Genomic DNA, 24,827 nt, shown 5'->3' with positions numbered 1-24,827 from the left:
CTTATTTTTCTCCATGATTTTATTTAAGTGATCTCTTTTGGAAGTCCAATATAAGACAAGGACAAATAGATGGAACAATAAAATTTCTTTGAGGAAAATTTGCATGTTAGTATGAATTCTCTCTTCCAATTAATTTATCATATGTAATTTATATCAATTTATTTAATATAGGAAATATTTTACTTAGTTTTTGCTTGTTAAAAGAGAGTAAAAAAAGTATAATTTGTTCCTAATTGATAAGTTTGTATTTGAATCTTTTATAGGTCGGGAAGGAGAAGGAAGAAAATGAAGAGAAGTTGTTTCAAATTTTGAAATTTGATCATTTTTATTGATATAATAATGTTTATTTTGTATGACTTTAAATACTATATAATTATATTTTGAAGTAATTATATTTAGATATAATTATATTTTTAGATAATATTATAATATAAAAATGGAGTGTTAATTATATAATATTATTTTGAATGATTTTTATTGTTGTCAATGTACTATTAACTACACTTATAACTATAGCTATTTTTAAACCGTAATTAGAGACAATTATTTGTGGTAAAAATATTGTTTTTATATATAGCCAACTAACTATTAACTTATGAACACTATTAATTGTGATATTTAAACAAAAGTTAAAGACTATTACTTACGGGAAAAATATCGCATTTATATATAGCCAATTAAATATTAACTACGGTTTTTGTACCGCCTTTATAGCCACTATTAACTGCGGTTTTTAAACCGCAGTTAGAAACTATTACTTGCGGTGAAAATCCCACCTTTATAAGTAAATAATTTACTACGATTTTAGGAACAGCAGTTAGAGACTATTAATTGCGGTCTTATAAACTACAGTTAGAGACTATTAACTGTGGTCTTATAAACCGCAGTTAGAGACTATTAACTGTGGTCTTATAAACCGCAGTTAAAGACTATTAACTGCAGTTTTATAAATCGCAGTTAAAGGCTAGTATCTGCGGTAAATTTACCGCCCTTAATTGTCAAAATCTTTTTAACGACGGAACTATTAACGGCGGTTGACTACGGTAATTTTACCGCCGTAATTGTCTTTTAGCAGCGGTAAATTATGCAATAACGGCGGTAAAAACCGCCCTTAAATGTTACTTTTTTTACTATTGTTAGTTTGCGTCCAGCGCAAGATGAAGGTAAAATATAGTTTGCGTCGTCGACATAATTTAAAACAAAGTAGTTGTAATACTTATTCATGTATGTCATATAAGGTGACCTCGATTCCAAGCAACTGTTTTATGTTTTTTACATTGTAGGCAGTAATAAATACCACTATACTACAACTACTTTGTTATATATTACGTGGAGGCTAACTATACATTGCGTGGTAAATTTGTGTATGTGGTGAGGAAGAGAATCAAATTGAGCCTTGAATAGACTATCTTCATTATTTTTCAAGAACATTTTGTCACCCACAAGTTAGTTACAAATTTGCGATTGATAACTGCTATAATGAGTTCTATTGAATCTCTAAATAGGTTATTATTGAATTATTGTATTGTGTTGCAGCTGCTATGATTTTTGCGATTTATGAGGAAAATAAGGACGAAGATGGCTTTCTTTACATGACTTATAGTGGCAAGAACAAATTTGGGTTGTTTTAGAACTAAAAGGAAGAAGAGACGAATTGTGAATATATTTTTACTCATTTGAAATGTTTTGTTTTTAGTCTATTTTAATTTGCTTAATGTGAAGATGGAATTTGTTGATATGATATAGAGGAGAGTATTTATGAAACTTCTTCAATTTTGTTTTTGACAAGTTTGTGGTGTGATTAAATTAATTTAGAAATGATGGTTTGTTTGATGTTGGTTAATTAGATTAAATCTAAATAAAAAAAATCTCCCAATAACTTGAATCTAATAGGAAAAAGGAATTTGAACATAAACTTTATTATTAATAAGGGAAACAATATGTTTTCTCCTACAATACAAATGAACCCAAAATGGAAGAAGTTATAGATATAATAGATGAACAATTCTAAACAAATGGTTTATCTACGACTCTTCCATGTTTACTGAAAATTCTTGATAAAATATCGTCAGTCAAACAGATCTTTAAATCCACTGCAAATAAAAAAAGGGAATATATTATTAGGAATGAAACTAAAAATCATGAAAAATTACAATAATCATATCACATATCTACATTCTAAAAAATTTTGGTTATCAATTTTGGAGTAGACATTATCAAAGAAAACGAATATATTATCAAAGAATAAGACATCCAGAGGGAAACATCCAATGTTGTTTGGAATTAAATTAAGAACCTTTAATAACCATATTCACTTTATAATCTCATAATATAAGTGTCAAATGTTATTCTCCCATCTCAAACATTTGGTGAAGAGATTTCTTCGAAAAAGAGAAAAAGAAATTGAATGGAGAATTAACACTTTGCATCGACGTAAACAACACTTACGCAAATTATGCACTTTGTGTCGACGCAAAGTACAGTTTGCGAATGTAATATATACATATTCAGTCACATTCAGAATGGACACAATTAATTTGCGTTCCATGAAGAATGCAATTTGTGTGGGGACGTAATATACAGAAAGATTCTTACACATTCAGTCAGAATAATAACCATTAATACTCATTCAAACCACATTCAAACCATTTAAAAAATATTCACCTAAAACCCTAAAACCTATCATACTTAGAATGCAAGCGGGGAAAAAATAAAAACTCACCTAAATATGCAAGCGGTGAATGGGGAATGGTGAATGGTGAATGGTAAATGCGGGGAAGGGTCCGGCGTTGCTTGGTGATCGTCGGGAAATTATAGAGGTTAGTAGCGGGGAGAGAAGTGGGGAAGCATCCGGGGATGCTGTTGGAGTCGGGGCTCGCGGGGAAGCATCCGGTGATGCTGCTGGAGTCGGGGCTCGCGGGGAGGGATGGGAAGCGCAATGATCCCGGAGGAAAAGAGAGAAAGAAGTGAAGAGAAAATGAGGGAGAAAAAAAACATAAATAAAAAATATATATTAAAGGTAAAATGGTCAAATTTTTTGAAAATAATTTTAGTTTTATCAATTGTTTTTGGGATAAGTTATTTTTTAAATAAGATCTATTTTCATGTTCATTTTATCAAATTTTCCTATTTGAGAGGTTCTATCCAGTGATGAGGGGATAATTTCGGATTGACATTCTAGTTTTGTTCAATATTAGGTTTTTTTTTTTAATAAAAAAAATATTATTAATTTAACTTTAAGTTTTCCTTTGTTTAATGTAAGAATTGAATTTAAATTTTATTATTAAGATAGAAATAAAAAGGTTAAATGTTAGTTCTTCTTTCAAGCCAGTGTGAACTTATTTGAGCTAACTTAGACTTGGAAATATATATATATTTTTTTTTATAATTTGTAAGGATCTTTAACCTTAACTCGAAACACTTTTTACAAATATATAAAATATTTTTAAATACACTTTAGCAAACATAACAAACATTATAAACAGGATGAAATCAAAATAAAAAATAATTAAAAGAAAATTATTGTATTAAATATATATTAATAATCAAATCTTTTATATGATAAGATAACAAAGTAACTTAATGAGAAATATAAAATAACTAATTTTACAGATTAATTGCTGACCAATTTTTTTCCAAATAAATCTAATTTTTAATTTTTATGTTAAATTCTTATATATATTTTTAATATAGTGTATTTGAATAATTGATTATAATGATGTAAATTCTATAAAAACTAATTAGTTGTTATCTTATTATTTTATAATAAAATAAAAATATACTTTTACTTATATTTTTTTATCGAAAAATATGAACGTTGAAAATACTCTAAAACTTGTAATATGAGTATTGAATATAGTTAATAAGAAAAAAAGTAAATAAAATTTAAATTTAACAAAACTGAAATGTAGTTAGAATTGTATATTATGGCACCACCCCGCACTATGGTCAGGTCACTCGTGTATTGAATATGACTGTTTCTTTTTTACATGTCATTTGTCCTTTTAATGTATATATTTTAAAATTAATAATAATAATTAATTTGTTTGGAAAAACAATAAAATTTGTAATTAATGATAGAGAAATGATTAGGTGAGGGAATTTGGTAAAAGAATTTGGTGAGGGACATTGAAATACGCCTTTTTGCTTGCAGAAACTGACTTGGCATAATCTTATTCGCTGAAAAAATTAAATAATTTCTCTTTTTTCTCTCTTTCCTCCCACTTTTACATTTTCCAACCAATGAAGGTGATGTCAAGTCATTCCCTCACCAAATTCCCTCTCTATCACTCCTCTTAATGATATTAATAATAAATGAATTTAAGAAACTAATATATTTAATTATATATTTTTGGTTTAATTAACTTTAAATAATGTAAATAAAATCGCAATTTATATATGCGTCACAACTGCACACTCCCCGCTTACATCACTCCCCCACACTTGGATATTACTAATACTTGTAATGTATTAAATTAATTTTAATCATAACTTAACTCTTCTGGACATTTATTCAATCATCCTTAACTTATCCGACACACAATCATACATTTTTAGCTATTATCAAAACCCAAAAGCTAAGAATTGGGGAAAGGATTGGGCTAAGAGACACCAATACATATGGATGAAAACTTAGTGCAAAAGTAGAAATATTTTAAAATTAAAATTTTGTTTAGTTTTACTATATGATAGTTTTCAAATATAAATTATAATGTATTCAATTAAAATATATGTTTAAACAAAGTTAAAAATAATACTAAACCAAAATAGATTTAAATTAAATGCAAAAAGGGATTAAATAAGCTTGTGCCCAAAGTGAATTATACACAACTTTTGGTGCATTCTTAGTTTCACCTATAAAAACAGTCTTCACCCTATTTCTGGATACTCTACTTATTCTATATATATGTCACATGTTTTGTATTATTTTAAGTGAAGTGGTCTATTCATTTGTTAAAACTTGTCAATGTTGTATATAAAAATGTCGATGATTAATTGAGTTTGTAATATGTCATACTTATATTTCAGCAATGTTTAGGGAACATAAACATCATTTAGGTTTTTAATAATGTATATTAGAACTTAGAATATTCTTTCTAATATTTAAAAATTAGAATGCATTATACTTTCCTTTACTTGTGCTTCCCCCAATTATTTCTTATTTCTTGATACTCTACTTATGCTATATAACTATATTGTAAGTCTTTATTATATTGATAAATAAGGTTTGTAATATATTAAATATTATAATTCTAGAGAGTGTAAAAAAATCATTTTAATGTTTTAGAAAATAATAAAATTGGTACTCCTTGGGATACATAACCCTTATTTTTTTTCATTTAAAATTAATTTTTGAAAATATAAACGGTCAGTTATGTTCCTTGGGATACATAACCCTTATTTAATAATTAAAATAATAATAATTAGATAATTGTCTTATACAAAAACAATAAATTAATAAAACAATAAATAAATAAATAAAAACATTGTTTTCATTAAAAAAAATGGACTTAAACTATTAAAAAATTGACTGAAATACAACCCAAACTAATGTTAGTTAAAGTTTTTTATTTGCTGCAATTAAACTTTAGTTTAACACAAACTAATGTTAGTTAAGTTTTTTCATTTGTTTCTATTCAAATTGGTTGGTTTTATTTTTAAAAATATATTGTTAATTAATTGACTATCTATAACAAAATTAATAAACAATAAAATTAATTCAATTTAAGTTCATTAAGTAGGTTGAAAAAGTAATTAAAGAAGAAAGATAAATCATTTTTATAATTAAGTTAAGATTGAACTGAAATAAAATTTATAATAATAAGACATTTTTGAAATATAACATCATAATAATCATAAATCATGCAATCCCATTAAATAATTCTTGATTAATTAATCAAAAGAATAATTAATTAAAATTATTATTATAAACTATAAAGTCGATCATTAACTAAAAAGACATCAACATATATCAAATTATCCAAAATTAAATACTAAATATCTAATATTGTCATTAGTCAATAAGAAATAGTAAGATTTACATTGTTAAATATATATAGTGACATCACTTATAGATAAGACCTTATTTATAAGAAAGAGTGATGATTAAAATCATTTCAATTCCCTCTATAAAATAGAGGATTGAACCTACATCATAAAAATGCATTTAATAATTAAGTTTTGTTAAAGTGTTTCATAAATTTGTTTCCTAGTAATTATCTAAATTTTAAGACTACATGTAATCAAATAAATTGTAAATAAACAAAATAATTAATGTTGGTTAGTTCTATAAAGTGAGATATAAAACTTTTTCCAAACAAAAGAAAAAAGAAGAGACTTAAAATTTGCCATTCTTATGCAATATCTCAAAAAATATAAAAACTCATAATTAAAAATATTTTAATGGAAAAACAATAGTTGATAAAACCTTGAGGAAAGATTTAATTATTTGAAACTCCTTTGCAAACATTAGAAAGATAATAGTAAACTTAGTTACATTTCAGCCATTTTCAAAATTTTACTGAAAGACTTCTTAAATATACTTTCTTGTTTTATTACTAGAAGCCTAAAAAATTAGTACATAGTAATTGGCTGAGAGATGCATACACGACAGAATCAATAGCAATCAAATTAAATAAGATTTTATTTCGAGAGAAATTCCAAAATAAAAAATTTATTTTTATTACATATACTCATTTTTTGAATTGGACTTGTCAAACAAAAATAACTTTGAAGTTGGGAAGCATACAAAATCTTAGAACCACTATTTCAAGAAGTTAGGAATATTGATATAACAAGATTAAAAAGTTTTCCTAGAGATATTGTCTAACCAACTATCATTTTTTTGTTTGTACGCGTAAAACCAAATAACATAAGAGGGACAAAAGATCTACCAAAGAACTGCCAACATTTTATAAAAGTTTTTTCACTCATCCTTAATTTTCTATGTTCAATGTTTGTTTAACAAAAAAAAATGAGTTGTATTTATATGAAGGAAGAAAACATTGTCAATTTCTTCATAAATGCAATAAATGTACATAATTTCTTGGAAATTTTCATGATTCTAGAACATACTCTCATAATTCAGTCAAGTAAAAATCATGAATGATGCAAACCATGCATTTTAAGAGTGTAAATAATTAGTATTATTTGAATTTGGGATTATTTGAATAAAATTTGAATTCTAAATTTAAAATTTTGTTTGATGAAAAAATTGATTATTTAAAATAAATAAATAAATAAATAAATATTTATTTTATATTTAATTTGAAAATAATAAAATAGATAGATAGATAAATATAAAATCAAAGGACTATTTAAAAAAATAACAGATTTGATAATGTGATAAAAAAATATTTTAATTAAATTTAAATAATCTTCATATTTATTATAAAGTATAATTGGAATGAAAACTTTCTCAATGGTAACCAAACACAAATTATCATTATTTATTTTAATTTTGTAAAACAATATTTTAAAATTATCTTATGATCGAATGGACAACATATTACTGTGTTGGACAATATTAAATAATTATCTAACATTATGGAACACATTTTAGTTGAGCTATTTGTAAGTTTAGAGGACATTTTAATCCATCAATTTTGTTAATATCTAACCAAAGTTTTATGTAGATAAACTTTTAAACGAGTTAAATTCTTATAACTTAAAATTTATAATTATAAAATTTTATGAGTTTATAAAAATGGTTGATTATTCGATTTTATAAAAAACAATAAAGTAAATTTATATTTATAAATTTAAATAAAATATTATTATTTATTTAAATAAATGAATTATGTAATTAATTTTGTAAATATGGTTAATTTATTTATACTTAATTATATATATAACTATATTATTTTCAAATAAACTTTTAAGTAAATAAATTCTCAATTTTATGAGTTTATAAATTATCAACAATGTTAAATGTTAGCTGAATTTATATTTTTTTGGAGGATGCTTAATGTTTAACACTAAATTAGTGAAATTATAACTAAAAAAAGTTCAAAGTATAATCATCCCAAATTAATGTAAATAATTAACCATATAAGATTTACTCATTTTCTAATTAGGTAGAATGTAAATCTTTTTTAATATAAATTATCGTTAATTTCACTTTAATTTAAGATGTCTTAAATGACTATTAAGTTTTTATCTCTTTTATATCATTTTTACATTTGAACTTAGTTAGTTAAAATGAAAACATTTTTGTTTAATAATTTATAACGTTTTTAACTAATATTATGTTGATCTAAATTAGTTAGTTAAAAAGAATATTTTTTATAATTTATAAGCATCTTTAATTTATCATTTTTTCAAAAAAAAAATTAACTTATTCTTAAATGCACTTAAGCATACATAAAAAAAATTACAATAGAATGCAATCAAAACAAATACAAGACAAAATAATTACAAGAATACTATTGTCTTAAATATATTTATTGGTAATCAAATCTTTTATATGGAAAGTTAGATAATAAAGTAGCTTAAAATGAAATATAGAGTGCCTAATTTACATATTAATCCGCTGACCAAAATTATATTCAAATAAATTTAATTTTTATGTTGAATTCTTATATACATTTTTAATATTAATGTATTTGAATTAATCATAATGGGACGCAAATTCCTTCAAAAATAATTATTTGTTATTAAAAATTGTATCAATAGCTACCAAAAATAGCCACATTACAAATTATTTGAAGCTATTGGCCAATAAAAAAAATAAAGATAATATATTAATCAATACTTGATTCAATAGCAAAGATAAAAAAAACCTTGGCTATTGATCCTCCACCAATAAAAAAAGAAAAGAAAAAAGTACACACGTCAGTTTTTATTTTAATTCCAAATATTATTTAATAAATGAATATAAAAAACCATTATGCTTTAAACCCCTTCCCTAAGCCCTAACCTAAACTACACTACCTGAAGCTCACTCCGAAGGCCAGAGCTATGAATTGAAGAAGTGATCTAGACGACAAGGAGCAACTATTGTTCATCGTTGCTTTGCTGAAAATCTCTACTAATTTCCACTATTCGTTTGCGTTGTTGATCACTCACACATGCACAATCACACACTGCGTAAGTACCTTCATTCTTTTCTCTCTATCTTAAGACTATCCTTACTTTACGATAGATGTAGGATTGACACTCATTGCATACACTTGATAATCTCTCAAATTGCGGCATCAAATATTTCATCAAGCTCCACTCACTTAATCATTTAGGTTAGATTCGTTCTTGACAAAGAAGATCTTGGCTAGGCATCTAAAAAACTCATTTAAGATTGTATATCTCCTAGGTAGTAATGCTCAATTTAATCTTTTTTTTTATCTAATTTAATGATGTAATCACAAATGTATGCATTCAATTGAATCCCTGTTGTGCTATAGTATTTTATTGTTTAATCTCAAATTATGCAGTGTTGTAGATTCCATTATCTATTTTTAGTCTTTACTATTTATCAAGTACATTTTATCCCTAATTCCTTCATACACTCATTTCTTAAGAGCCTCTGTTAGGACCTTCACTTACAAGAATCTTGTCAAGGAAATTGTCTTGTTGTTCGGCACTTCAATTACAAGAATCTTGTCAATGAGATTGTCTTGACCAGACATGCCATTTTAGACAGTGAGATAGATATGAAATGAGAGACAGATCTAGATTTCATTTTCTTTCATCTTCATCTTTGGGTGTTGTATTGAATATGCTTATTTTTATCATCAATTGCTTTTTAGTTTAAACAAAATAAATAAATAAAAACATCATATTAGAACAACAACAACTTCATCATCATAAACGAGTATTATGATAGAATTTATTTGAAGATAACAGAAAAACAGAGTACGTACTTATGATCAAATAGAGCAAACACAACATGTTTATTTATTTATGCATATAAAACAAAAGATAGATAGAACTAATAGTCATTTGTTTGACATTTAGTTGTTGTTGTTGATGGATCCTAAAATGAGATAGTAGAGGCTGATTGTTGAAGCCAATGAAGCTCTATCATGGAAGCTTAAGCGACTGATGCATCCATGAATGTTAAAATGGAGGTTGAAGCCTCAAGCTCGCTTCAATCGGACATGGCTTAGTCTAGGAAGAAGATGAGAATTTCATATTGTAAGCTTTGTTTAAATAATACAACTTCTATGGCTTTATTTTTAACGGTTGGTATCAGTTTTATAACTTAAGGCACTTGTGAGTGTTCTCTTATGTTAAGAAATATATTCAATTTCATAATTAATATTAATCAACACTAACAGATCCCTAAGTCACTATTATACTAGGCCTCTCCGATCAGGTATACATCATCATACACATACTCCTTTTAACTTTCTTACAACTTGTTTATATTATTACCTGTCTTATAATTGAAAATATTTACTTCTTATCTTCGATGTTATATGTTTATCATACTTCTGATTTACCTAGTCCATTTGGACATATTAGATCACATTAACTACATTACTATAGTTTTTGAATTTTTATTGCGATTGTTTAAGTTAGTAAAACTTACTCTTGTTGATCCAGAATCTTAAACAAATATATTTTTTGTTTGACAAAATTCCAACAATGTGCTTCATATGGGTCAACTTTTAGTATTTGTATGTTTACTCATTATGTTTGTTATTCTTTAGGTAGTAAAAAATAAGAGACTCTGTATGCAAGTTTTCAATTCTCAATTCTCATTGGAGGAAACTGTTTATGGGTCAGAGGTTTGAGATGATGGTTACAGTTTTCTTCGGTGTCTAGAAACAAAAGTTGAGTAATTATAAATTAATAGTTATGGATACTATCAATTATAATAATTTTATCATAACTTTGTTTGGAGAATAACGACAGTCAATGAAGACAATGAATGGAGTCGATCCAATATTGTTAATTGTTGATTACCTCCAAACTGTTAAAAAACAAAAATCAGATTTTTGTAATGACTTCTATTTCTTTGGTCCAATTTTAGTATATCCGATATGACATTTCGAAATTGGATTATTTCAGGAAAAAATAACTACATCAAATAAACTCTAAGTTGATCCGGACTATGTATAATCCTCCAAAAGGTAATGATTATTGTATTTATAATGTTTTATGAATAATGCAGATATTATATCATTTTGAGCACAATTCTTACATTATTTTAACTAATTGATATTGAAGCTAACTTGTAGGGTATAGTTCCAGCACCATATTACTAATTTTGTTGTTGAGATTTTGATTTTTGCTAATTATGGGTTGGTTGGTTGACTGGCGTGGATTGGTAGGTGAAGTATGAAAAATTGATTAAATTGTTTCGAAGCCAAAGTATAAGATACTTGTTGTGTATTAATTTTTGAAACTTCCATTAAATATGATGTATGATGATAAGATATGCACTGAGACTGATATTTAGGAAATATATCATTGAGCTAGCTTGGATTTCAGTCATGTTAACAATTTTTTGTATATGCTTAATCACATCTAGAATTACTTAATGAGAATGAGCTAAACAGTCACTGCAAATCCCATGTTAGAATATGTCAAATCACTATTTTTTTTACTTCATATGGTTGTGGAGGAGGCGGAGAATAGTCTTTATGAAGAATGCAAGATGAGCTTTGGCATATTACTTGCTATTTGTTACACTTTTGAAGAATTAAAGTGGGATTCCAGTTCCATATTACATTTTATGTAATATTAGTGATATGAGAATTGTTCGGGAAAAGTTCGTAAAGTTAATTAGACATGTAATATTACTTGATCTTTCTGTAGTTTCTGCATATACTTGGAATTTCCCTTGAACTTCAAGTAATTGTTTTTGCTTGTCTATTAATATTTTATCGTTGTAATGCAGTTCCTAAAGTTATGATTTAGAGTAATTCAAATTTTTGTTGATTTTAGGGACGTAAAGTACTGGATATTGATTATCTTGTTGGTTCTTTTGGTACAAAGGTTAGTGCACATTGAATTCAAGTAGTTAGCATCTTTAGACTATGTTCACGTTAATTGCTGAAAATGATAGCATTTTTGCTGAAAGTGGTAGCATTTTTTCTGTAAACAGAAAATGAGTATGATGTTGTTTGGTTTTGGCTAAGGAAAGCCACACGAATGCCCTGTCTGCTCAGGGTATTTTGAGGTGAGTCTTTTATTATTTTTCATATTATTAATTACTATAGAAAGTAGTGACCAGGGTGATCTTTTCCCAGCTTGTATGTCTAAAAGTCCTATCCAGTCTTGGTATATATAATCGGTGTGAACAGAAGCCCTTCCAGTCTTGGTATATAATCTGTGTGAACTCAAAATTAGATTGAATTTAATTTGACTTAATTGTCATTTTGATGATTGAACATGATTATTATTATATATATAAATTATAGTATTCTTCGATGATAGGGTGATGATGGTATCTTCTCATTCATTGCTTGATATTTGGCTGGTTTTTGGCAAGTGTTTGGGAAGCCAACTAATTTAATGACTATGGATTGAGATTTTTTAGAAATAAATGGAGTACCAGTTCAAACTTATATTTGATGTATTTTATTTTTACTTTATAAAATTGAGATAGAAATATTATGTATGTTTGATTTAGTAATATGAATGATTTAGTTTTACTAATAATAATAAAAAATTGAGATATTTGAAATTTTGTTATTCATGTTAAATTTAGTAAAATATAAAATAAATTTGTAATTATTTTTAATTAATGTAATTATCCTTTAGCGACAATAATTAAATCATGTAGCTACTTCTTTAGCCACAGTAATTTATGACTGTAGCCAACCAATACCTACGGTATTTATTCCCGTGGCTATATTTTAGCTACGAAAGCAATAGCGTCGGTTGGCGACATGCATCATTACTGTGGCTATTAACCTTTAGCGACAGTATATTGAGCAATATCGACAGTATTTCCTGTTGTTATTACACTGTTTTTTACTAGTGTATCTTATTAATTTATAAAAATTTAGAATTATTTTTACTTATATTTTTTGGAAAAATAAAAATTTAAAATATACTTTAAAATTTTAAAAAAATAGTTTGACGCATAAAATGTGGAAAAAAAAGGGAAAATTTTAAATATTTTTTAGACTTTTTTTAATTTTAAATTTATTTTTGATTTTTAATTTTAAGAAACATTTATTTATAAAATATAAAAAAAATATTTCATTTTTTTCAATTAATTTAAAAATATATATTTATATTTAAATTTAATAAAACCAATAGATTAACCAAATAAGTTAAGTAAATAAGTTAAGTTGATAGTGCATTTTACTGCACCGCACAAATCACGACACAACACTATTGGAGAAATTTGACGAAATGGCCATAAAGATCATTCTATTTGACTTTTTGACCAGCGCTTAAAATAAAATGTGTTGGTGACATTTTTTATTTTGGACAATTTTACACTTTCGCGAGACGCAACTCCAATTGCGTCTCGCAACCGAAACCTTATAAAATTCATTTTTTTTTCATTTGTTGCTTCATTTTCTCTCTCTTCTCGGTCTTTTCCGATCCAAACCCTAATGGCGGAGAAGACTTTCTCTTCTTTTCATCGGTGAAGAACCCAACGTTGAAGAACACAGAACAATCTTCCGAATAACTACCAACGACGAAGAACAACGAAGAACTTCCAACGACGAACTGCGAAGCCTCAACGGCGAAAGATAAAATTACCACTATTTTCGTTTATAGATCAATGTTTTTTGTGTTTATTTCGTTTATAGATGATTGTTTTGTGTGTATTTCATTTATAGAACGACATTATTTCGTAGATTCGCCTAATTGATTGAATGCAGGTGTTGATGGGCTCTCAGACTGGTTGCGTCATGCGGTTGCGTCTCTTAGTTGCGATTGTGTCACGGAGTTGACACGTGTCACAATTTATTTCAAATTTTTTGGGTTTTATTTGAAGGAAGGTTATAATTTATTTCATATTGCTCCGACTCTTCCCGCTCTCTCTCTCTCTCACCTACCTCGACGACTCCTCATGCTCGTCTTCTCGTTCATTCATCGACTTCATCATTAATCAGGTTAGTTTTAGTCTTAGGGTTTAGCTTTATTGCGTCTTGCGAATGGTTTATGTTAGGGTTTAGGGTTGTGTCTTGTGAATGGTTTATGGTGTATGTTATGGTTTAGGGTTGCTTCTCGCGGTTGCGTCCTTCGAATGATTTATGTTAGGGTTTAGGGGTTGCATCTCGTAGTTGCAGTTGCTTCTCGCGATTGACGGTTGTTTCTAGCGATTGACGGTTGCTTCTCGTTTGTTTATATTTGTTGTAAAAGGTTTTCACCAACAATGTTATTTTTGTTTTCCCTTTTTGTAGATGGGAGACTCTCGTCCTTGATTTTCCTGGTAGACTTTCTTTGAAATGTGTCCAAGCCCTAAAAAAATAGCTGAGAGGTTTGAAAAGATGGATCTTATGGAGAGGGCTCTTAATTTCTATTTAATGGAGTTCCGGACTTGTTGTTCTCATAAACAATTCTACATCAGATGCTTCTTTAGAAGGTTAAGTCCAATTCGAATAGGATGATTTTCAACTTGAATGGGGGAGGATCTGAATTTTGGTATGAAAGAGTATGCTCTAATTACAGGCCTCAACTTCGATAGATTCCCTGAATACAAAGATGAATGCCGAGGTTGTCCACCCTTACTGATAAAATATTTCAATAGGAATATGACAATTCGAATGAACGAGATGGAATCTTGTTTTATAACATGCACCGATAAGGAAGACGCATGGAAGATGGGGCTGATATGCTTGATTTTCCAGTACCTATTTTTATTTTCCCCAAGACAGATTATAAATGTCAAAATCATACATATGGTTCAAGATTTCTTCCGATTTCCATGAGGAAAGCTGTCCTTTAGAGTCATCATGAAGGGTCTTAACCAGGACATGAAACGCCACAAGTCCTACATCATATATGTCCAAGATGGGGACTAAAGTTACTAATACTTTTACTTATAACGTTTATGGGTTTTCACTAGCACTACAAGTGTGGACCTATGAGGTTATCCAAAGCTTTATCCTTAGATTCGACATAAGGAAGAAGGTTGATGGCCCTTTACACCCAAAGATACTATTGTATCAATCCAAAAGGAAGAACACCATTCAGGAGGTACATTATGCCCTTCATATCACTATGTTGTCTACAATGGAAGAGTCCTCCACAGAGAAGAGATTGTATAGTGGGGAAGATTTTGAACAAATTGACAATTCATTCGATGATTTGTTTGAGGGAGTTATTGAAGGGGAGAGAAAGAGAAAGGCTGAAGCGGAATTAGATGAAGATGTTGATGAAGATCAAGAAGAAGAACCTACTATTGTCCAACCATCCAAGAGGAATAGAAAGCTTGAATATAATGTAGCTCCTAACAAAGCAGCCAACATGCATCGTATACAACCTCCCTCTAGTCTCCCTAGTCCCATTAGTCCCCCAACCGCAACTTCAGCACCTGCATCATCACCGACATCTCCTATTCGATGTATATTCATGAGATGAAGAAAGATGTTGAAGAGATGAAAACGATGTCGAAGAGATGAAGGGAGACATATGAGACATCAAAGTGAATCAACAAGACAACTTTATTCTGTTTCAAAAGATGATTCTCAATATAAGCAACTAGTTCGCCAACCATGTGACCAACCAGATGACCATAGTAACAACCAAACTAGGTGAGAAGACCTACCAGGTAATTTGTGCAATATTAGATTAAAAATGTTATGGTTGCGTCACGCGGTTGTGTCTCGCAAATGCAGTTGCGTCACGTGGTTGCGTCTCGCAAATGCAATTGTGTCACGCGGTTGTGTCTCGCGAATGCAGTTGCGTCATGCGGTTGCGTCTCGCGAATGAAGTTGCGTCTCGCGAATGACTTGAAGCTATTTTTTTCATTTTGTAGGAGAAGGAGAAGGTGGATGATGATAATTTAGATTCGAATATTGGAGCCATTTTAGAAGAGGAGGAAAAGAACATTGAAGAAGTGGAGAACAATGAAGAAGTGGAGAACATTGAGAAGGATCCGATGGTGAACATTGAGAACGTTGAGAAGGATCCGATGGAGAACATTGAGAACGTTGAGAAGGATCCGATGAAGAACATTGAGAAGGATCCGATTGAGAACATTCAGAACGTTAAGAAGGATCCGATTGAGAACATTGAGAACGTTGATAAGGATCCGATTGAGAACATTGAGAATGTTGATAAGGATCCGATTGAGAATGAGAAGGAAAAGGAGGAGGAGGTGAAGAAGGTAGTGAAGAAAAAGCCGGCAAAGAAGGCAATGAAGAAAATGGTGGAAAAGAAGGTAGTGAAGAAAATGGATGAAAAGAAGGCAGCGAAGAAAATGGAGGAAAATGAGGACGATGATATGAAATTATTCAATACTCCTCCTAAAATCATATTTATCTCGCGAACGACAAGGAAGCCGAGGAATGATCCAATCCTAATCTAAATCTACCCAAGTAAAATGATCCTATGACCGTCAATCCCCTTCTCAAATATGACGATGAACTACTAACTGAATTGGAAACATGGCTGAAAGATCCAGACACCGAAAAGAATAAAATTGATCTCATTAGTTCGGAAGGTGATAAGGAATTATTTCGCAGAGTGCTGAAAAGGTTCGCCTGGCTGTAAGATCAGGTAATTCATCTTAAATGTTAGATTAATTTCACAATTATAGATTGTATTTTGAATGTTTTTCTATCGTGTAGGAAATCGATGCATGCTGCTTAATTCTAAGAAGAAGATTTTTGCTATATTCAAAGACATATAAGAATAATTTCACAATTGTAGATTGTTGGCTCGGCCTTAGGTTCATTTACGATTACAAAGATTTTCTTATAGATCCTGTTATTTTTAACATTGGAAACTTTATAGATTACTTATGGGGAATTGAAACAAGCTTTATGATCAGTTGGAAATTATGCGATGATATATATATTCCTTTGAACATCAAAAACCTCCACTTGATACTTTGCGTTGTCCGTCTACAAGAGTGGCGCATAGACGTATATGACTGCGATCCTGGATGCTATGTTAATCTTGATGAATTTATGCAACCAATGTGCGAAATGCTTCCGTATATATTTGATAAGGCAATGTGTGATCCTGAAAAAGTAAGATTTCCTCGGCTTTCTTTAGATGTTATGCCATATATAAGACTTCCAAAGTCACAAGTCCTCAAAGCATCTAAGAGTGGAGATCGTGATGCCTTTGTACTAATGCATATGGAGTACTTGACTGCAAACCTAAGTCTAGCAGAAGTGACCTCAGATGAGATGAAACTTTGGAGAGAAAAATGGGTGGTGAGGTTATTTCATCTGTAGAACTATAGGTTATTTATTAAACTTATGAAATATGGTTGTTAATATGGTTGTTGTAATGTTAATACAAAACTTTTGTAATATGGTTGATGTAATGATATCAAACTTTGTTAATGTAATGATATGGTTCTGCGCTTTCACAGAGAAGAAGTTGTTTGCGTCTCGGGGATGCAATTGCGTCTCGCGGGTGTAGTTGTGTCACGTAGTTGCGTCTCGCGGTTGCGTCTCGCGAATGCAGTTGCGTCTCACGAATACAGTTGCATCTCGCGGTTGCATATATATATATACTTAATATCCAAATATAGACTTAATATTCAAATCATCAAATCCAAATCATCTACATATATAGACTTAATATCCAAATATAGACTTAATATCCAAATCATCTGCATATATAGACTTAATATCCAAATCACCTGCATATATATATATATATACTTAATATTCAAATAAAGAGACATACCAACTTATAATGATAGATGATGATTGTATTATATGTTCTACTGAAAGAATGTAAGATAATCTATTGAAATACTGAAATTTTATTATATGTTCAAATAATATAATCAATTATGTTTAAACCCTTCAACAAATAATATAATCCACCAAGTTCATTCTACAACAACCAAATTCATTCTACACAACACAAGTTCATTCTACAACAACCAAATTCATTCAACACAACAACAAGTTCTTTCTACACAACAACCAAATTCATTCTACACAACAACAAGTTCATTCTACAACAACCAAATTCATTCTACACAACAACAAGTTAATTCTAAACAACAATAAGTTCATTCTACACAACACAAGTTCATTCTACAACAACCAAATTCATTCTACACAACAACAAGTTCACTCTACACAACAACAAGTTTATTCTACACAACACAAGTTCATTCTACATAATACAAGTTCATTATACAACAAGTTCAAGTTCATTCCACGACAAGTTCAAGTTCATTCTACAACAAGTTCATTAATGCTCTTCTAAGATAAAGGCTCGTACAACTGAGATGATGACTCGTACAACTGAGATGATGGCTCATGCTGCTGAGATGATGGCTCATGCTGCTGAGATGATGACACATGTGGTTGAGATGATGATGCTCTTTCTCTTACAGTAGATGGTGCAAGCATCACTGCTTTGCATGTTGCCCTATTATGTCCTAGACAACCACATGAGCTACATCGTCTTGAGACCTTACAGACCTCACCTTGGGATGTCCTACGCTTAGTTTGTGGACGCTCTTTCTTAACCTTTATATGTGGTTTTAGGCACACACATTGTTTGATAATTTCTGGAACATCCCAATTCTTTTCATCACCAACATGATAACATGTCTCCGCATATACATTCAACCAAGATACAGTTGTGTAATACCTATGAGAAGGAAAATAGAATGATAAAACAATTGGTTAAATTGATTGAATTTTTGAGTCTAATAATACCTTGAGCATAAGTCATAAGAAACCACATTCCGGTGACGGGCAGCAGTCAATGTATGCGTACAAGGAAGATCGAAGACTTCATATACCCTACAAGTGTAGTCCTTGTCTTTCGAATTGACTTTAAAATGAGACTCATTGTCATGCACATATAACTCGAATCGGTTAAGCGATGATATGGTATAAAATTTGGCCTTCTCAAAACCCTCACGTAATAACTTTTTATAAGTTGGAGATAAAAGTTCTTGGTGGTTGGACGCTTTTTCTTGTCTATCATTAAACCAATGCTGTATTGTGAATCTTAAATACTCAGCCATTGCTGAAATGGGATACTTTCTGGCTTCCCTGCTCTGACTATTAAAACTCTCAGCATAATTACTTATGAGTTGATTGTATCGCTTACCGGGGAAAAATGCTCTACTCTATCTTAGAACCCAATATCTTCCAAATAGGCAGCAATCTTTGATCTTAACCCTAATCTTGTCAAAAAAACCGATTAAAGTGGGGGATAGTGTACGCACGAAAAGCCAAATCAAACTCAATATGACATTTATCAGTTTTGAATTTGGCCATAATATTCATCTTTATGTGATATGTGCACGCACTGTGGTCTGCTTTTGGAAAAACAACACATAAGACATTGGCGATGCTTGGGTGTCTATCGGATATGAAGACGAGATCATCAACTAATCAAATTTCTTCTCTCAGTTTTTGCATAAAATAAGTCCAGGAATTATTATTTTACTTCCAAATATGATAAAGTTAGGATTTCCAAGTCTTCTTCTGTCGCTTTTGACATTTGAGATGGATAGACTGACAAGAGAAAGAGCACCAGACAGGTATTTCTAATCAATTTTCCCTGTGATTTGTTTTTTTGATATAAATCAAAAGGAACATTGATTTATTAAAGTCATTTTGCTTGCTTCTGGTCTATATTGTTGCCATATTTTATGAACTTGCAAGAACCTCTTTGCAAAGGAGATCAGTGTGGTTGAGTAGATCTATGATGCCCCCTCCAATTTAAGGCCCCCTTTTAGATGTTAATGTGCCACTATTTCAACAAGGAAGATTAATGATTTTTTTAGCAATGTACAAAGAAACTTTAATTCTCCCCTATATGTACTCCAGAAAATTAGAAAGAAAAAGAAATCCCTTATTTCTTCTGGAGTAAATTTCAGACAATATATTTCCTTTTTGTAAATGGCATTTGCATGCTTAGAAGTAGAGTGAATGTGATATAACCCTTGTTGCCATTTGTTAGGTTGTAGATGTAGCTTGACTGGTGCATATATTTCATGAATCTTCATTCTTCCTTTGAGTTACATTCAATATGAAAAATTATCTTTGTGGAATTTTCAAAATGGAGAGAAAGATATACTTTTGATATATTATTCTCATAATAGATTATACTTATTTATACAATGATATACTTTTCCTTCGTAGTTTTAAGCCACATAGATTTTATTGGCGTCTTGGTCATTCTTCTATATTTGTATTGTGTACATAGATAACATACAATTTGATAGATGTTATATTTCATAACTATTTATCAGTCTATTCCATCCATTTAATGTGTGAATCCAGGTACATTGTTCTAGATTTGATTCTTCAAGTAATTGAAGCACTTTATGCCATGGATGACTATATAGAAGAAGTTTTTTCTAATAAAGAATTCTTTCAACAACTAATTAATCTGATCAAACTGCCCAACAAATTTGAGGTAAAATCATGCATAGAAGTTCAATATATGCCCTTTATAGTTAGTTATATTTAAAGATGTTTATGCCTTACATGAGATCGGTCTATCCCTTTGAGATTATGGATATCTACTACACTTTCTTTCCCATCTCAACAGTTTAATTAACTCGTGGTAGAATATAGGTCCCTAAAATGGTGAATCTTTCTCTGCAGCTTGCTAGCTCTTGTGTTACAGCTGCAGTCTTATTTGCAAATATTCTAACTGATTCAGCTCATTTAGTTTCAGAAATATCCCATGGTAAGCTATTTTCTTTTGCTACTAATTTTTCTTCTTTTTACCGCAAGTGATGACAATTTGGTCGCATCTAGACATGTCTTTGTTAGGGTTTGTTTGATATATTTCCCATCTCATCCAACGATAGTGAATCAAGAGCCTCTCTTTAGAGTGTTGTTGCTAGGATTTTGGGTCACGGAAATGAAATGGATTCATCAGAACTCTATAAATATGTATCGGTTTTTGTGGATTGTGCTGAGGTGATTGAAGACGACCTTCTTGATGCCCGTCTTCATACTAGTGCTGAGGCTTTCATGCAATCCAGGAACATTTGGTATCATTCCAAGCCATCCAGGAAACTGAGGAAAAGCACAAGGGAAGGATGATGATGGTCAAGATTAATAAATCTGGGAAATGGTCAAGTTATTATATCCTCTAATTGCTTCTGACCATCCTTCTTCTATTTCCTCTAATTCAAGTTTCCTTTTCTTTTCACAGCAATATTCTATATTGAATGCAAATACTTTATAAAGTAAAGATTGGGTTGAAATAAGGCGTTGATGAAAGGAGTTTTTTTTTAATAAAAAAATATGTAGCGATTGGTTGCATTAATAAACATCGATTGACATTAACTCAATTGCCATTGTAAGCCGCGATTGGTTATTACTCCAATCGCTATATGCCAATAGCGATGGGATATTTACCAATCGTTGTTGCCATTTAAGGTAATAAAGAGAGAACTTCTACCGATTGAGAACGATTGGTATATGACCAATTACTATAGACCTATAGCGATTGGTTTGAAGGTTAATAGCGATTGGTTTACCAATCTCTATAGAGTCTTTTTTTACTAGTGAATCCACTTCACTGCTTCCCAATGTTGTTTTCCTGGATTAGAGAGGAACCTACTTACCACACCAACTGCATGCGCTATATCTGACCTAGTGTAAACCATTGCATACATTAAACTCCCTACAGTTGAGGAGTATGGTACACTTGACATTTCATCATTTTCTTTCTCTGTTGATGGACACATCTTCTTGCTCAATTTAAAATGGCTAGGAAGTGGACAACTTACTTCTTTTGCTCCTTGCATGTTGAATCTTTCAAGCACCCTTTCAATATACTTCTCTTGTGACACCAAAGTCTCTTAGCCTTTCTGTCATGAGTAATCTGCATTCCCAATATCTGACGTGCTTGGCCCATGTCCTTCATATCAAATGTATTGGACATCTCCTTCTTCAACATTGCTATTTTCTCAGCATAATGTCCTACAATCAACATATCATCAACATAAAGTAAAAGGATCAGAAACTTTCCATTAGAAAATCTTTTGAAGTAACACACGGATCTGCCTTGGTTCTCTGGTACCCATGACTCATCATAAAAGAGTCAAATTTCTTGTACCACTGTCTCGGAGCTTGTTTCAAACCGTATAGACTCTTTTTCAATTTGCAAACCATGTTCTCCTTTTCTTTCACTTCAAAACCCTCTAGTTGCACCATGTAGATCTCTTCTTCCAAGTTACCATGAAGAAATGCAGTTTTTATATCAAGTTGCTCAAGGTCTAAGTTAGCTACTAGACCTAACACTGTACGAATGAAAGTCATCTTTACCACTGGTGAGAAAATCTCCTCAAAGTCGATGCCCTGTTTCTATCCAAAACCCTTTACAACAAGTCGAGCTTTGTACTTCATAATTTCTCCATTTTCATCTCTCTTTATCTTGAACACCCATTTGTTTCTCAATGTCTTTCGGCCCTTAGGAAGTTCCACCAGCTCATATGTGCCTATTTCTTTCAATGACTTCATCTCATCTTTCATTGCATTCTGCCACTTAATTTTGTTTTTATGAACTTGTGCCTCCTGAAAACATTTTGGCTCTCCTTATTATGTCAATAGAATATACTCTAAAGAAGGGTACCTTTTAGAAGGTTGGTGCTCTCTCTCAGACCTTCTTAATTGGGGCTCTTCTAGCTCTTCTTAATGATGTTGCTCCCCCTGTTCAGAAACATCATAAATAGTCTCATCATCATTACTACCATTCATGTTAGAGGTTTCTCAGTGGCTTCTTCATTATGTTCATCTTCATCTGTTACTATTGACTGTACATATGAAGGAATTGGTATGAGTTCTATGGACTCATGAACTTTCTCTGACTTCTCATTGATTTTTGGATTTATCCCATTCTAACCCTCGAAGAACACAACATCTCTGCATTTAACAATTCTCTTCTTTTCTGGGTCCCATAATCTGTACCCAAATTCCTCATTTCCATACCCAAGGAAAATACATGGAATTGTTTTATCATCCAACTTAGATTTTTGCTCCTTTGAAATATGCACATATGCTTTGCATCCAAACACCCATAGATGCGAGTATAAAATATTCTTCTTAGATCATACTCTTTTTGGTATTTCAAACTTTAAAGGAACAGAGGGTGACTTGTTTATGAGATAGCAAGCTGTGCGAACTACTTCTGCCCAAAACTGTTTTGGCAACTTTGTCATCTTCAGCATACATCTCACCTTTTCTACAATGGTGCAATTCATTCTCTCAGCCACACCATTGTGTTGTGGAGTTCCAGGCACTGTTTTCTCATGTCGAATTCCATATTTTACACAATATGCTTTAAACTCGTTGGAAATATACTCTCCCCCGTTATCAGAGCGAAGACATTTCAACTTATTGTCTATCTCTATTTCTACCATGACATGGAACTCTTGAAAATAATTAAATACCCAGTCTTTCGTTCTTATGAAAGAAACCCACACCTTTCTAGATGCATCATCAATAAATGTTAGAAAGTATCGATTGCCACCCAATGACTCCTCCCAAAAGGACCACACACATCAGAATAAACCAAGTCCAGCACATTATGTTTCCTTTCTGATATTTGACTAAAAGAGACTCTGTGTTGCTTACCAAATGGACAGTAGTCGCATAGATCCAGAACATCATCTTTAGTTGAGGGGATGTGAAGCTTCCTCACCAGAATTCGTAACCTTTACTCACTCATGTGGCCGAGACGTTGATGCCACATATTTAAACAGCTTTCAGCTTGTACTACATTCAAACCATTCTTGAGTATCTTCACATGTGTTCGGTATAAGGAGTGTCATGACTTCCCTTTTGCTATAATCATTGATTCCTTATTGAGCTTCCATTCTCCACTACCAAGATAATGCTTGAATCCATCTTTGTCCAATGCATCACTTGATATCAAGTTTAGGCGCAAATCAGGAATATGTCACACATCTTTAAGTGTTAACTGATATCCCAGCTTCGTCTTCAAACAAATATCACCAATACCCACAATGCTTGAGTGACTAGTATTACCCATCTTCACTCTACCAAGATCTTCAGCCCTGTAAGTCGTGAAGAACTCTCTATTTGGTGTAGCATGATAACAAACACCTATATCAACTATCCACTCAACTCCTTGGTGATCTTCTACATGTAGATATTGTTATTTTTCACAAGAAAGAATCACTACATCATCTGCAGTTACTGTGGCTGTGGTATTTCTGTTTTCATCATCTTTCTTCTGATTTTTGTCTTCATTCTGAAGTCTTTTCTAGGCTCTACAATTTTTCTTTATGTGACCTTCTTTACCACAGTGATAACATTGTCTTCCCTTAGATTTTGATTTTCCTCTGGACTTGCTATGGCCTCTTGATTGTTGTCGGTATTCAGCTCTTCCCTTGTTCTCTATGACAAGGGCCTGTGCACTATTTGTATTAGTTGACTTCCTTCTTGTCTCCTCATTGAACAAGCTGCTAGTAACTATACTCATAGTAAGAACACCATTCGGAGCTGCATTACTGACTGTCAAAACCAATGTCTCCCAATTGTTGGGCAATGATCCCAAGAGCAATAAGGCGTGCAACTCATCTTCTAAGGTCATCTCCATCATTGACAATTGATTAATCAAGCTCTGGAACTCATTTAAATGCTCAACAACACCTGCACCTTCTCTGAATTTCAGATTTACTAACTTTCGAATCAGAAACGCTTTGTTACATGATGTTTCCTACTCATACAATGACTCCAGCTTCTTCCACAACTCATGTGCACTCTTCTCACTTG

The 24,827-nt window shown here is 30.9% G+C and overlaps 1 protein-coding gene across 1 annotated transcript; it reads left to right on the top strand.

Moving 5' to 3' along the window:
• Positions 1–15,640: 15,640 nt before the first annotated feature.
• Positions 15,641–16,441, top strand: LOC124928662 (ring-infected erythrocyte surface antigen-like). Its single transcript, XM_047468909.1, has 2 exons — positions 15,641–15,682; positions 15,890–16,441. Exons 1-2 carry the CDS (start codon positions 15,641–15,643, stop codon positions 16,439–16,441), a joined length of 594 nt encoding a protein of 197 aa, XP_047324865.1.
• Positions 16,442–24,827: the final 8,386 nt, after the last annotated feature.

This window comes from Impatiens glandulifera, chromosome 1 (assembly GCF_907164915.1).
Source record: "Impatiens glandulifera chromosome 1, dImpGla2.1, whole genome shotgun sequence".
Taxonomy (NCBI): Eukaryota; Viridiplantae; Streptophyta; class Magnoliopsida; order Ericales; family Balsaminaceae; genus Impatiens; species Impatiens glandulifera.
Note: the sequence above shows the minus strand (reverse complement) of the source record. Positions and strands in the feature narration are given on the sequence as shown.